The 14,444-nt window shown below is 45.7% G+C and overlaps 1 protein-coding gene across 1 annotated transcript in view; it reads left to right on the top strand.

The window, feature by feature from the left end:
• LOC144115502 (nose resistant to fluoxetine protein 6-like) overlaps positions 1–11,345 on the top strand; it is a 43,969-nt gene extending 32,624 nt beyond the window's left edge. The window contains exons 9-13 of the mRNA XM_077649911.1: positions 1,321–1,400; positions 1,479–1,601; positions 4,485–4,792; positions 7,499–7,641; positions 9,580–11,345. Coding sequence (XP_077506037.1) covers positions 1,321–1,400; positions 1,479–1,601; positions 4,485–4,792; positions 7,499–7,641; positions 9,580–9,828 — 903 coding nt within the window. The 3' untranslated portion in view covers positions 9,829–11,345. The remainder of the gene's footprint in view (positions 1–1,320; positions 1,401–1,478; positions 1,602–4,484; positions 4,793–7,498; positions 7,642–9,579) is intronic.
• Positions 11,346–14,444: the final 3,099 nt, after the last annotated feature.

The raw sequence follows: 14,444 nt of genomic DNA, 5'->3' as shown, positions 1-14,444 counted from the left end.
AACCGCGCAGTGAGGTGGCGGTGGTGTCCTACTAGAAATTGAGGAAGTTATGCGCCTTTTAGTTTCTCAGAGTCAACGAACAGTTTAGACCCTGCGGGTTTTTAGGAAAGAAAATGCGCATAACTGTCTCCCTGGGTCAGTGGACACCTCAATCGCGCTTTCAGGTTTACGGGGGGGGGGGGGGGGGTAGTGTCCAACTACAAAACCACGTTGCGCGTAACGCGTTACACGCCTGCCGCTGTACCCCCTAGACTGCTGCTACTAAAGACTTGTACAAAGCTATGACAGCTTTGCTCTAATACGGGCACAGAACAGGCTAAGTTCCATGCTACGCAAATATGTCAGTATATACCCTATGCCTACTTTCCCGGACATTTTCTCTTATATCTGACTCGAGTAATCAGTTTTTTTATTAATGTTCCTTGCTATCTAATTATTGTGCTAGTTTCGCCATCGGATCTGTAATTTCTAAATTTTTGCTCAAAATGCGTTCTGAACGCAATACGTTCACGGGAAAAGCTAGAGAAAGCGCATTTTATGTTTTTTCTTGTTTTTAAAATAACAAATCTTTATTTACAATTCTTGCTCTCATGAAGTCCACAGAAACAGAGAACAAGTATTCAAGCTACCATGCCTTCAAAGCCAGTACTTTGAGCCGGCATTGCAACTTTATTACTTTATGAATTAAGCAAAAAAGATTGTAGCACCTGTGCATGGTGCCGGCTACTTTTTTCACTCGATATTTCTTCCTGGGAAGATACGAGGTGGATAGTGATGACTAATAATTTTTGCCTTTGGTGGCTTAAATTACGGGCGGCTGCTCGTTGTGGTATATATCTCAATGGAAACACTGCCTGCGAGTGGATCGTGTGCAGTTAGTTCGATGCGGTTTGGGAAAAAATTCCAGAAATGTGTTTCATATTGCTAACAATCATGCAGATCTGCATTTATTTTTCAGAGGACAAGACAATGATCGTAACACGATGTGAACATTGATGCAATGGTGCCTTAAAAATTACAAAAAAGTAGCAAAACTGAGTTAGGACGCACTGTAGCACAAATACTAGTAAGTTTACAGGAAAGTTTCTTTGAGGCCATTGGAGTATTCATAATGAAATCGCCTTACAATGACGCGCTTCATTATCCGCATTTGCGAGGTAAGAATTTTCTCCAAGTCATTAGAAGGCTTTTTATTTGTCCCGAAAGAATATAAGGAATTCGGTCCGTATTTTCTGCGCGCCGCGACCACAACAGGTCTGGCGAGGTGTACGGCCTGACAAAAGTGTGCCAAGTGTTAAGTCTTCTAATTACGCTGTGCAGTGTCTCCAGCACAGCTGGTACGTAAGCGTCGACTGGCAAATCTACATGTTCATCTGGATCATTCCCGTCGTCATGCTGAGGTAAACACGGCTTCCCACCCGGGTGCGCCGGGTTCTCATAAGTAGGGGAGGTGCCGATGATGCGTGTTTCCATTCCAGCCGCCCAAGAATCGGCCTGCTCTTCGCCGGTGCCCTGGCAATCGGGACATCAGCGGCCGTCACAGTCAACGCTTACGTGTACTCCTACCAACCGCTGCCGTTGTACGGCCAACCTGAGATCGAGTAAGCTCTAGTTAGTTTATGCTCACGGAAGGAAACGCTTTGGCTACTTCTTTCACTACCGAGAACAGCAATCTCTTCCAACTGATCATGGTAACAGACGTAGCGGTGGTACTGATGGCAGGTCTTTGTGTTCATTTTAACAGCGCAGCCAGAGCCCAGAAAAGAACTATCAGGATCTGAGTTGCAGCGCCTCTTTGTCCGATCTTTGACATCGGACGAACAAAGAGCGATGCCAGATTCATTTCTATTTGGCATGTAGTTCGCTATGGGCAGTTGCGGGAGTTGCTTAAAGGGACACTACAGTGGATATCTGGTATACTGCTCAATTTTAAATCATAATATAAGGTCGCATGAAAGGCACTTAGAAAGTTCGACCATGCACTGGAATCCTAATTCGCTTAGGAAACGCAGACAAATATGAAAGCTTTAGGCATTTGATAGACGCTGTTGTTAATTTATTATGTGACGCACTATTGCTTGCTTCAGTATGCTGGCTTAACCAGCTACCAAAACTATTAGCTAAGCTGCTCGAGAAAGCCAAACAAAGCAAGCGGCTTTCACAGCAAATAATGCTGCCAGAAACTCGGCTAGAAACTTGTACGTATCATAACTGCAGCAAAGAAACACGTACATATAGACAATATATACACAACACACACGATTTCTTCGCTATGTGAATGTGTTTCTTCACTGCAGTTATGATACAAGAATGCGCCCAACTAGCCCCAAAGATCATTTTACTGGCCTAGGAAAGGTCTTATCAGTGAAGTCACTCAAGACATCACAAATAGAGTCAGAACGTGGGAGGTACTAACGGCAAAATTGAAGAGCTTTTTCCGTGTTGGAAAAGCGTCTACAGCCGCACAAAAAGGCTCTGGCCCAGAGAGTTACCCAGATGTTGTGACCTCCAGATTGTGAAAAAAAAGATTCACAGTGGCATGTGAAGCTTACTTTCCCGTACCTATACGCGGGCTGTGATGCCGTAGTGGAGGGCTCCGGAAGAAATGAAACGTGTATAGAATATTCTTAGGAGTCAGATGAAAAAAAAAAGCCAAAGCAAACACTCTACAGCAATGAAGTGTGAATGGGCAATTGTCCAGTTTTTTATTTCCGTTAGTTATTTGAGGACGTGAGAGAGGGTTCCAAACTAGCGCCAGTAGTAAGCGCCTGCATTGCCTCCGGCAGTCTAATGAGCAAAAGTTGTAACTCAAGCGCTGCTTTCTTTCTTCAGCGAACACAAGCGTATCTTTAAAACACTATTCATCAATGATTGACTTCCGGGCTTACGCTTTTCCTTAATGTTTGCATGATAGTGCCCTGTGGAAGGTCCTGACTTCTCTTCACTCGATTCCACTCACATTATCAATCAGTCGGCGTGTCTCCAAAATGCTAGGCTAGCAAACTTACTCCTTTCAGGAGATCTCTATAGAAATCGACCCCTTTTTAGCTGCACGATACGCAAAACAGAAATTTCTTAGAGAAGCGTACGTGTGCTTCGTTCGTATTTTGAGAGAGCTTTGTTGCGCCTTCCTCAGCCTCTTTCTGCCTCCGTGCGCGCATGTATGCCAGGGGCGAAGCATATGCCTTGAATCCATCCAGCACCAGGAGGTCTATGTAAAACGCTATTACCCGTTTTAGCATCTTGAAGAAAAAGTAATAGAAGCGCAATGCGAGGTAATAGCAAGCAAGTAGAGGACAGGCCGCGTCCTGCTGTATCCTTGTGCGTAGTCGTCTTTGGCACGGTTTTTTTTAGCTATGTCACCACAACTACTCTCCTATCTATCGATTTTGCTCGATTCTAAATGCCATCTGCTCAAAGGATGGTAGCTCGGCCCGAGGAACCTCTGACTTCGTTCCCTCACTGGCTTCATCTCGTGGTCCGAGAAGACAGATAATTATGGTTCGATTTGGTGCATATCCACGAGCCAAAATGTTTAGTTTTAGTTTCAGAAAATACCCTGAAGCTTTTCGCTATTGCAGTTATTTTGCGCTTGCTTCAGATACACAATGGTTCTATCGCTTTGAATATTCAATTGAAATAACCATGTAGCACGCAAAGTATATAGACACATTCCCAGCTTGCCTGGACATCAGCGACTAAAGTCACCTGCTGGCCGCCAGTAGCAAGCACCGCATAACTGAATTGGGATAAACTTGTCGCATTGTAGCGAACAACCGAAATTCCTGCGGGGATTCTGAGTGTTCAGCGGCGCTACGTGGCACATGGTGGCAGCGGCGCAAACTACAGTCGGATACAATTCAAGAACAAAACGGCGGATGTTCCTCAAAGCGGGCCCTCCAGGAAGTGGTGTGGACAGATTTCATGATGCCGGGGTTAATCCGATTAGTCAGTGGTCACTCCCCTTCATCAGCCAACCCCTACTCTGTGACACTGGTAGGTACAAAGGGTATCATCACGACGTCATGAGAATCGGTCGACGCCATTGGCTGGAGGGCCTCCTGCGATCCTGTAAGGAGCATCCGCCGCTGTATTCTTGAGTTGCAGCTGACTGTAGAAGCGTTTTTACAGATTTCCTCGGCTTGATTCCAGTGGGGAGAGAGTTCGTCGTGTTCCGTCCCGTTTCCTATTAGCAAGAGGGGAAATGATCGTGTAAGAAAGAGCGGAAGTGAGAAATGATGGAGCAGTTACATTTTTCCCGTCTAATAGTAGTCGAGAATTCATATTACGTGTAAGGTGCGGCGGGGTGAGCCATGAGAAGCTCGACTGTTGAGCCATTGTTGAGTACAATTAGCTGTGCTTGCTTTCTTACGGCGCGCCGCTCACGTGGTGGAACAGAGGGTGTCGCTTTTGTCTTGCGCACTGCTGCGCTTGGGAGTGCTGTGTTTCAATGGGCACTCCCCACTTCTGCCCGGCGCGGATAGCAAGACACTGGACATGATGAAATTCATCTACTACCGGCCGTACGTGCACGTCACCTCCTACGCCGTGGGCATCATGCTGGGCTATGCGGTGAGCGCCAACGCCAGGCTGCAACTGCCGTGCTGGGCGCGCGCCTCGCTCTGGGCACTGTCCACGACGCTGGCACTGCTTGTCGTCTTCGGCCCATTCAAGTGGCTGCGCGGGGATTCGTGGCGTGGCGGTGACGCCGTGGCCTACGCCGGCTTCAGCAAGCTGGCATGGGCGCTGTCCCTCTCCTGGGTCGTCTTCGCCTGCGCATCGGGCCGTGGAGGTGAGCGAGAGCCGTGTCCGGACACCAGAGGGACGGCTTTAATGCAACCATTTTTTTTTCTTTAAATATTTCTGCATATGCTATTAGGTGTTTTTGTCCACCAGGTGCAATGATATTAGCCAGAGATGTTCAAGGCCTTCTCGCTAATCGCCGTGGATTTAAAATCGCTCGACCTAAGCAGCGTGTGAATATGGGCTGGTTGGAGACTAATCCTATGATTAACTTAGAGCGGGACGAGTAAGGGGATTGCGCGGAAACCATTGCTTACAAAATATGTTCGTCGTGTGCCCGATATACCGGGTGTTTTTTTTAACGTTTACAGATTTTTATTTTAAAACCTGCAAAAGATACGTCGGTGCGGTCTGTGCATGTGGGTTGTACAGCAAGGCGGACATCTGAATAATTACACGAATAATTAACTAAATAACCGAATAAATGTTTTATATATTGAAGGCCGTCGAATTGGAGTTCCGTTTTTTTGTATATTGTGTACAGTGTCAACCTATTCCTGCCCTTTTCCTCTGTACCTCCCTCCCTGCCCCTTTTATATCCCCTAGCCGCAGCTCAGGTGCTTCATGCTTCACTGGCAGATGCCGCGGCTAGCAAAAAATTTTCCTTGTATTTTATTCTGTATTAAATAAATTACTGCTAAAAATAAAACCGAAGGTGAGCCCAGTTTATAAATGTTCTTAATCGGCAGTGTGGTTCGAAATATCGAACGTCAAAAATACGCACTTGTAAGCTTGTTGGGTTGGTTTTCCTGCTTTGCGTATTTATAAGATGGCGTAGAGGTGCATGACATCGTCACCGAAATCAAGTTAACTTCTTCTCCGTCGTAAAACACACAAAAATTCGTCTGTATTTGATGCATAACAAATTCGAGCGACGCCAATTTATCATAATGCAATGCGGTAAAGCCGACTAAATGAGCGTTCAAATCCGTATTTTTGACGTTCGGTATTTCGAGCCACATTGCCGATTAAGAAAATTCATGAGCTGCGCACACTTTCGATGTTGACAGCCTTTAATTTCGCTAAACAATATTGCACCATATGATCACATATAAAAATGTCTTCATTTTAGTTCACTAATCATTCAAATATAGATCTCTATCAAGTGCACTACACTGACAGCATCGATTTATCGCATGCAGTTCCTGAAATAAAAATCTGTAAACGTTAAGAAAGAACACCCTGTTTATTGGTCAGAGCGGATAACGTTTGGGTGACCGGCATGTGCACCTTGACAATGAGAGCCAGTTGCGTGCAGAACACTTTGCCGGACGCTGTCGTGATTGCGGTTGCGTTCCTGATTTCAAAAAAAAAATATTTTGTTGTTTCCATTTACCCATTGCTGATCACATGCGAAACAGTAGAGGTGTTAGAGATAAATTGCTTGAGCAGCGATTCTCTCAGCGTCTCGTCAGTTTCTCTGTTGCAAAAAAAAAAAAAAATGATCAACCACAGCACCCAGTGGTGCGAAGACGTCATCGATGTGTTTTTGTGTTGTTTTGGACGTTACCTCTTGTTTATGTTTTTCGTTGTGTTTCCTGTATGCTTTGCTGCCTCCTCCAAATAAAGCTGAGCTTAAAGCTGCGCTACGCTCGCCGCCTTCTGCTCTGTCGTCATATCTTTGCGAATTACGTTAAACGCATGAGCTAATTCTTTCAACAAACAATTTTGACAATGGCTTCACCATTAGCGGGGTTGCTTTTCTTCACTTTTCCGCGTTCTTGCTGAGGACGCAAAGTGGATATTTAAGGGCACGATTGGTCAGATGTTTAGGGGAAACCCCCAAGGTGGAGTAGATTTGTAATAAGGGAGTAATTACTCATTGGCAACCACCCAAGCGCAGTCCTACGGCTATAAAGGAAAGCTATACAGTTTTCTAAGAAACTTCACCGTTAAAGGAAAATTCGTCCTGGTTTGGGGTTCGAACCCGGACCGAACGCTTCACCGGAGCAGTCGTTTTACCATCTGAGCTGAGCGGGACTTTTTTTTCTTTATTGTACTGCGCTAAGCGGGACGGCAAGCTTATGGCAGGGGGCGACTGGATCAATAACTCTAAGTGGGAACAGTGTTGGTCAAATGTTTAGGGTTTAGCTTTCCTCTGTAACCGTAGGACTGCGCTTGGGTGGATGCCAATGAGAAATTACTCCCTTATTAAAAATCTACTCCACCTTGGAAGATTGCCCTAAACATTTGACCAACACTGTATTCACTTAGAATTATTGATCAATACGCTCTCGCCCTACCATAAACTTGCCGTCCCGGTTAGCTCAATTGATAAGCGACCGCTCCGGTGAAGCGGTGGTCCCGGGTTCGAACCCCGGACCAGGATGAATTTTGCTTCAACTGCGAAGTTTCTGAGAAAGCTGTATAGCTTTCCATTGTAGCCGCAGGGCTGCGCTTGGGTGGATGCCAGTGACTAATTACTCCGTTATTACAAGGGTAAGACAAGGAAAACATTATTTCAAATGTTTATTTTAGGGTATGTGTATAATTTATCCCTGTCCTGCAAAAGCTTCCACGATGAGGCTAGCAGTGTGTTGTAAATAAATAAAAATGAAATACATAAATCAAAGGAGAAGCCCCTCAACAGTACCCCTCATTGGTAGCGTTTATAGAGCGAAGTGACTATATGGCGGACGTAAGTCGCCACAGCGCATGATTCAGGCTTGTTCTGCCTTTGTTGGTTGTCCCGCAGGCTTCGCCAACAGGTTACTGTCGTGGAAGCCCCTGATTCCGCTCAGCAGGCTCTCGTATGGCGCCTACCTCATCCACTCTCCGCTGTACCTCATTCGCGCCGGCATTATGAGAGAGCGGATGTCCCTGCAACACTTCAACCTGGTACGTGTTTCAAGCCCTTTTATTCGCTTTTTGTCCCTTTGGGGCGTTCATTCATTGAATTTTAGTCTCTGCAGATGTCTTTGAGAATCCGTGTGTTTCTCAAAAACACATGTTTCGTGACGTTTTATGTTTCACAAAGCATTCGATGTTTTGTAAAACCATGCGGTTTGCCCTACCGTGCTGTTCCCCTTCTTGCCGCCTTTATTTTTCCACCCTCGTAGGCAACGCCAGTTTAGGTTCTTTTTTTCTCCAAATCGATGAATCTGACATCGTTAAATATTTTATTCGATTCTGCTTGTAGCTAAATGTGCCGAAACTACGAGCTTATTACCGGAATAAGAACTGCTTTTAACAGCTGACAGGACAGCACCCTATCAAAGCTGGGGGCAATGTGCTGGTCAGTAACTGTAGCATAGCACAGGCTTAAGGATTCTGGTGCGTGCTTAGCTGGCGTAGCCTGGAGCTTCGGAAACACTGCATGGTTGAAGGAAGACATGGTCGGGTAGAATAGAGCAGCCTCACGAGTTGGTTATTTCGGAAGTGAGTGCCAATTCTGGAGGATGCCGCACTGCCCAGATAAAATCTATCTTAAAGAAACTCGTCTTGGCGAGCGAAGAACATAATACATGAAAGTAATAAATGCCCGCAACATTGCTTGTTGTATTGCGAGCATATTTCGCTGTTCAAGAACATGGCTGCAGCTGACGCTACTCAAATGTGGCCACTTCTTTTTGGGTAGGCAGTCCGTTTTAGAGCGACAAGGTGGTGAGTTATTTCAAGTAAACGCGTTCATGTGCGCTAAAGGACGGTTGTTTTGAGCAGAAATCGGAGGAACATAGTTATTGGCTGCAGGCGTCATTTAAACTGTTCGTGTACTTAAGTCAATAAAGTCTTCTTATGAGTGACAGTAGGGAAACATATTGGGAGACACACTCAGAGACACGAGCATGTTACCACCTTGCAACCAAATGCCGATGGAGACATCACGCTTCTATACCGCTTATGTCAGCACCTTTTGCGAGTTGACAATAGGAATTATCTTGTGGACAGAGAGCTTCTCTAATGATGTGTAGGGTACATTTTATGGCTTCATTCTCAGCCAGTTCTATCGCCATCGCGACATTAAAGAGTCAAGGCCAGAGGGAAACGAGATATGCTTTGGTGTCTTTGATGGTGTCCAGCTGCAGCGGTTGTTTACGCCACGGATACGAACCAATGCGATAATGCAATATGCTTGCCCGGGCATCTACGCATATATGTAATACCCCTTTAACAGGGCCTTTGAGGGACTAACAAGCAAAAAAAATTCTCAAGGGGCCTTGTCAGGCTTCTGACCACGGTACCTTATGTTTAGAATATCTGGTCCCGTTTATAGTATGCAGGGCTTCTACTGAAAAATGTAAATTTAATTGAAAACGCTTTTTTAATAGGGAGTAAGTGGACTTCATAAATATACAGGAGTCTGGTTAACAAGGAACGCCTCAGTGCATTTAGTTCATGACTGATTCTCATCAGAAGTGATGGGAATTTCACTGCACGTTGATTTCTGCGCATAACTGCGTCGGAATGCAGGTGGAGTGGCCGGTGACCATGCAGCTGCAGCTCTGGTATTAACCACGGAACGCTGCGGTTACACCACACATGCAGTGCGGCATGTATGAATGTGGGAACGAGGATTGGTATCAGTCTCAGACATGCGCTTTAGGTTTCTCCTCTGCAGTTCTTGCACAAGACTACTAGAATATTTCGCGGAACGGAGCGCAACTATGATTAAGAGCTTCTTGTTATTCGGTACGCGTCTCCTTCATTTGTAAAGTGTAGGTAAGTACGTAGATCGGACGTAAGCCTCCACGATCCAGCGCGACATGGATGAAACAGACTCGTTCACTCAGTAAGAAAGGTTTCCCTAATGTTTTCACTCCCTTGGGATGCGTGCAGGTGAAGGACTTCTTCGGATGCCTGACGATGTCGTTCTTGATGGCCTACCTGCTTTACCTCGTGTGCGAGGCGCCCGTCGCATCGCTGGAGAAGCTGATGCTGGCCCCTGCGACTCGCCGCATCCAGGCGGCTGCGGAGAAGGACTCCCCATCCGACGCCTTGCAGGGCGAGCGCGGCCGGGAAGAAGTCTGCGTCACGGTGGCCTCTGCCCAGCAGCACGTGATCTCAGAGTCCAAGTGTCGTCTTTAGGACCCCTGCGCGCGTAGGGAAAAGCCACCACTTCATGCCAGCACTTTTAATTGCGCCGGCCGCCCCGTACAACAACGCCGGTCTCGTCGCCTTCTTGTGTGACAGCGGGCGCCACCATCTTCCCGAGCGAGACTCATCGACCAGTTAACGTGTCAGCCTTGTATAGATAGTACTATCATGTGAAACACCTCCTCAGGTTTTTGGTTACCCCGACAGGGCGAAGCCATATCTTTAGCTTCGGTGAAATGTACGGCACGCGGTGGAAGGGGCGCTTTCCGCCGTGTGTAGAAGGAAACGTAGTTTGCAGGCCACTTTTGAAGCTGAAGAAAATTCACGTTTTGCATTTTTGACGGGAGAATACGTTGCGAACACCAAGCGACGTTTACATAGCTGCAACATAAGCGCGTCGTATCCAGTTAGCGCAGCGGCCACTGCAATACGGCACCGTTTACACGGGAGCGCAGCTATGCTTTCGTGATGGTAGTGCCCCATTGCGCCGCAGCTGGAACGTAGGACGCTGCGGCTGGGCCACTTCCGCTTCCGGCTTCAGTGATTTCCCTTTTTTTTTTTTGCCTGGTTCGCCTGCTCATGATCCCCGAAAACAACCCCGCCGACTCGTCCTGTCCACCGGAAATCCTTTTTTTCTACCGCTCCCTCAAGCCCCCCTCCCTTGCATCGCTGCGATAGCGTCTTCGCGTGTCATGCATCTTTAGGAGACGCAGATGCGTCTCGATCCATCCCCGTCTGGTGCAGCAACACCGCTGCGACTCCGTAGCGAAAGCAGCCGTTTACATGACGTCTACGCGAGAAAAACCGGTCTCGCTTCGATGCATTCGCAGCCATGTAAATGCTGATTTAATCTAGCCATGAAATGAACAGCGAGTTAAAGTGTGGCAGGAGAACGTAGTCGGTTTTGACTTGTGGATGCTGAGCGGGAATAACGTACTCACTGCACGTCACCCCCAGAGCTTGAACAGAAAAGTAGCACTCCGCATAAAGGTTTTCGCGCCTCACAATACATACTGCCTGGTGAAGATGTCTTTGAGGAGCAGTAAGTGAAGCTGCCCGACGCAGAACTTGAACGGATATGTTTTTTTTTCGGTGTTCTGTTGGTCAACGTGCAAGTGAGGTCGGCATACGGGACTGAACATGTCGTCAGAGCGTGAGGCACATAGACGGGAGTACTATAGTGTCAGCATTGCAAGCTCTAAACAATGCCTTGTAGCAGATACTTTGCGGTGCTAGCACGGAGTCGTTCTCTTTGTTTGCATGAAGGGGTGAGGGAGTTTCGGAAGGCTTCATGCGGCTCAGCTTTGTGAAAAGGGCGGAACTAGCTGTTTTCTTGTATATAGAAAAGCACTCACTACCTCTTAGGTTTGGTTATTTTTTCACATCTCACATCGTGCATCTTCTTCTTTATATCAGTCATGGTTACATCGTACATTAAAGTTCCCACACTTTATTCGAGCTCGCATTTACCACCGGCGACAGCATTAAAAGCTGCTGGCACACGCGAAGCGGAGCACGTGTTTTCATCATTTTATCACGACTGCGTACGGCACAGTAGGCGTTATACACAGGAGCTCGGTTGTGCCAACTATCTGGTCAAGTCCTCGTGGCTTCTGGTCATGTTGTATCTACCACTAAGATAACGGAGTGCCCTAAACACTTCAGCACTGCGAGCCGCCGCGGTGGCTGAGTGGTTATGGTGCTCGGCTACTGGCCCGAAAGACGCGGGTTCGATCCCGGCCGCGGCGGTCGAATTTCGATGGAGGCGAGATTCTAGGGGCCCGTGTACTGTGCGATGTCAGTGCACGTTAAAGAACTCCAGGTGGTCGTAATTTCCGGAGTCCTTCACTACGGCGTCCCTCATAGCCTAAGTCGCTTTAGGACGTTAAAACCCCATAACCCATAAATCAAGCTTCAGCACTGCCATGTATAGAAATTGAGCGCCAAACCACTGTGGTTCTTGAACCATGTTGACTCTGTGTGAAAGATCTAGCAATAAGTTATTCCGCGAGACAATTATATATACATATATATATTTCAAAAACTTAAGAGAAGCTCAATTCGCCAAAAATTAGCATTACTTAGTTATTCTTCTCGTAAGTAGGACGTTCTTGCGGCCTGGTTGGCTCATTTTCGAGGAGGGTTGGAAAATGCGAAAAAAGGACGAAGACAAAAGGTAAAGGAACGTATATGATACCATGGGCGCTACAGCGAACTGTTTATTCGAGGAAGTGAAAGCACAGGCTATGTAAGGCGGGAACCCAGCTACACGACCACCCTTGTCACTCGCACATGTACAGATAAACACAGGGGAGAGAAATCTACAACGGAACTGTTAACAAAACTTGAGGTCAGGTGAATCAACGAGGAAACCTTTGATTGCACCACACAGCAAGCAAAGATGCAAAGATAACAAATTGTCTTTTCACAGATATCTTGTGGAAAGGCGAACAGAGGCGGAATAAAAAGATGCGCTATGGCAACCGAAATGATGAAATGCAACATAACAGTTAACAAGAGTGAAGGCGAAGGTGACGCAATAAAACGCGAGATGACTGCGTAGATAGCGGAATGTAAAACTACAATCAACCACAGTACAGGTGAAGGCTGGAGGCAGTAAAACGTCATAAATCATGCGAAAATAGAAAAAGGAGGCATGAGGGCAGGGCAACAACAATGAGCGAATGGTTGGGCATAAAAACAGGTGAAAGGTTAAAACTGTGGCCTAAAACTCTTCAACAAGTAAAGACAGAAATGGTGAAAACAGCGCAAGAAAAGTTGCATAAAAAGTTTCAAAAAAATCGCTTTTCTGAAAGTAGGCTTTCAGAACTGCCAATTAAGTCGGTAAAAGCAAAATGGACGGCGTGATGACATATCTTTCGTTGGTTTTTACGACGTGAAATCCTTCCACCTTCGCATTTAACCGCGCTAAATGCAGTTTCGCATTTCATCATGTAGGTTGCCATAGCGCGTGTTTTTTGATTTTTTTATTCAGTCCCTTTTCGCCTTTACTCCAGTTGTCTGTGGAGAGGCAATTTGCCATCTTTACATCTTTATTTGCTGCGTTGTACAATTTCAGATTTCCTTGCGGATTCCACTAGCTTCAATTATTATTGCCAGTTATATTGCAGATTTCTCTCCCCTCTGTTTATCTGTACTAGTGCGAGAGACAGAGGTGGTCACGCGCCTGGGTTCCCGCCTTAAATAGTCTGTGTTCCCATTTGCCTGAATGAACAGTTCGCAGCCTGCGACCGTGTTATTCGTTCCTTTAGTTCCTGTCTTCGTCCGTTTGCCCAGTTTCTAACCCTTTTGTTGTTATTTAGACGCGCAATGGAACAGGTGAGAATCGGCAGCAAAGTGGACGGCGAGCTATTTATTTTTATTGGTCCAGTGCTATTAGTCGTGAAGCCCTTAGTTACACGCATTAAAATTAGGCAATCACATAAGTTTGCGCAAGCTGTTTTCCGGAAGTGCCTATTACGCAAACGCTGCTCGAGATCTCAAATGTCGTTAGTTGTTGCATTTAGAACGGTTTCAACTTAGTGTTGCACAACGAAAAAAATGAGTGGTGAGGAGGAGGAATGTAGGGGCAAAAAGCTTTAAAGAACGTGTAACTTATTTGAACCTTTTATCAATGGATGAATTTTGTTATCTATAGTCCGGCATGTTTGCTTTTTAAAGCACATCTTACCAAAACATGAGGATCACGGCCAATTCTGTCGTTGTGTCGAAACATGACTTGTGAGGTTAACGAAATTTCACGTAGAAGGGGCAGCTTTATTTTTCTGTCTGTGTTGTATGTATAACGACATAAATTAGATAGCTGCAATTCCGACAAGACGAATGCCGAAGCTGACAGTCGATTGTTCTCTCCCCTGATGAAAGAGTTAGCGCCTTTTATTATGGAGTAATCTTGCTGCCCATTTATAAACTTATTTGTTGTATATATATATATATATATATATATATATATATATATATATATATATATATATATATATATATATATATATATATATATATATATATATATATATATATATTACTGAAATTTATTAGGAGAAAGTACATTGTAAACTTATTATTCGTTCGCGCTCTTCACATTCTCTCTCAGCAGAATACTAGTTACATATTTTTCTTTTATTTTTTTTATTTTCATGCTGCGCGTTAACAGAATAACAGAGTGGGCTGTAGGTGACATAATTACGCGAATTCTGAGCGTAGTTTCGGATGCTGTTCAGGAAACATTTAGCGCGAAAATTCACTACTTAATCGTCACAAGCCTATTTATTGGTACAGCTTTGAAGAATCGGACCTTTTCACCGGGCACCATTTTGTATAAAATGACGTCACACGGGGTGGGCCATTTCTTCTTACACACCAGTACAAAGGCAACAAGAGGCATTTACTAGAGGCGTTCTCAGCATTATGGCGCTGTCTTCATAAAGCTGCTTTACATTTGCTTTCGGCCCGTGAATGACAGCCAGCCACGCCTGTTCCGGCAAGTTACCGCCGGCGGGATACGGATCAGCGGATAACAGGCCGTTCTCACCTGTAAAAAGCTTTGATACTCTGAGGCCCGTTTTTCTCGCTTGCTCACTGCGGAT

This window comes from Amblyomma americanum, chromosome 1 (assembly GCF_052857255.1).
Source record: "Amblyomma americanum isolate KBUSLIRL-KWMA chromosome 1, ASM5285725v1, whole genome shotgun sequence".
Taxonomy (NCBI): Eukaryota; Metazoa; Arthropoda; class Arachnida; order Ixodida; family Ixodidae; genus Amblyomma; species Amblyomma americanum.
Note: the sequence above shows the minus strand (reverse complement) of the source record. Positions and strands in the feature narration are given on the sequence as shown.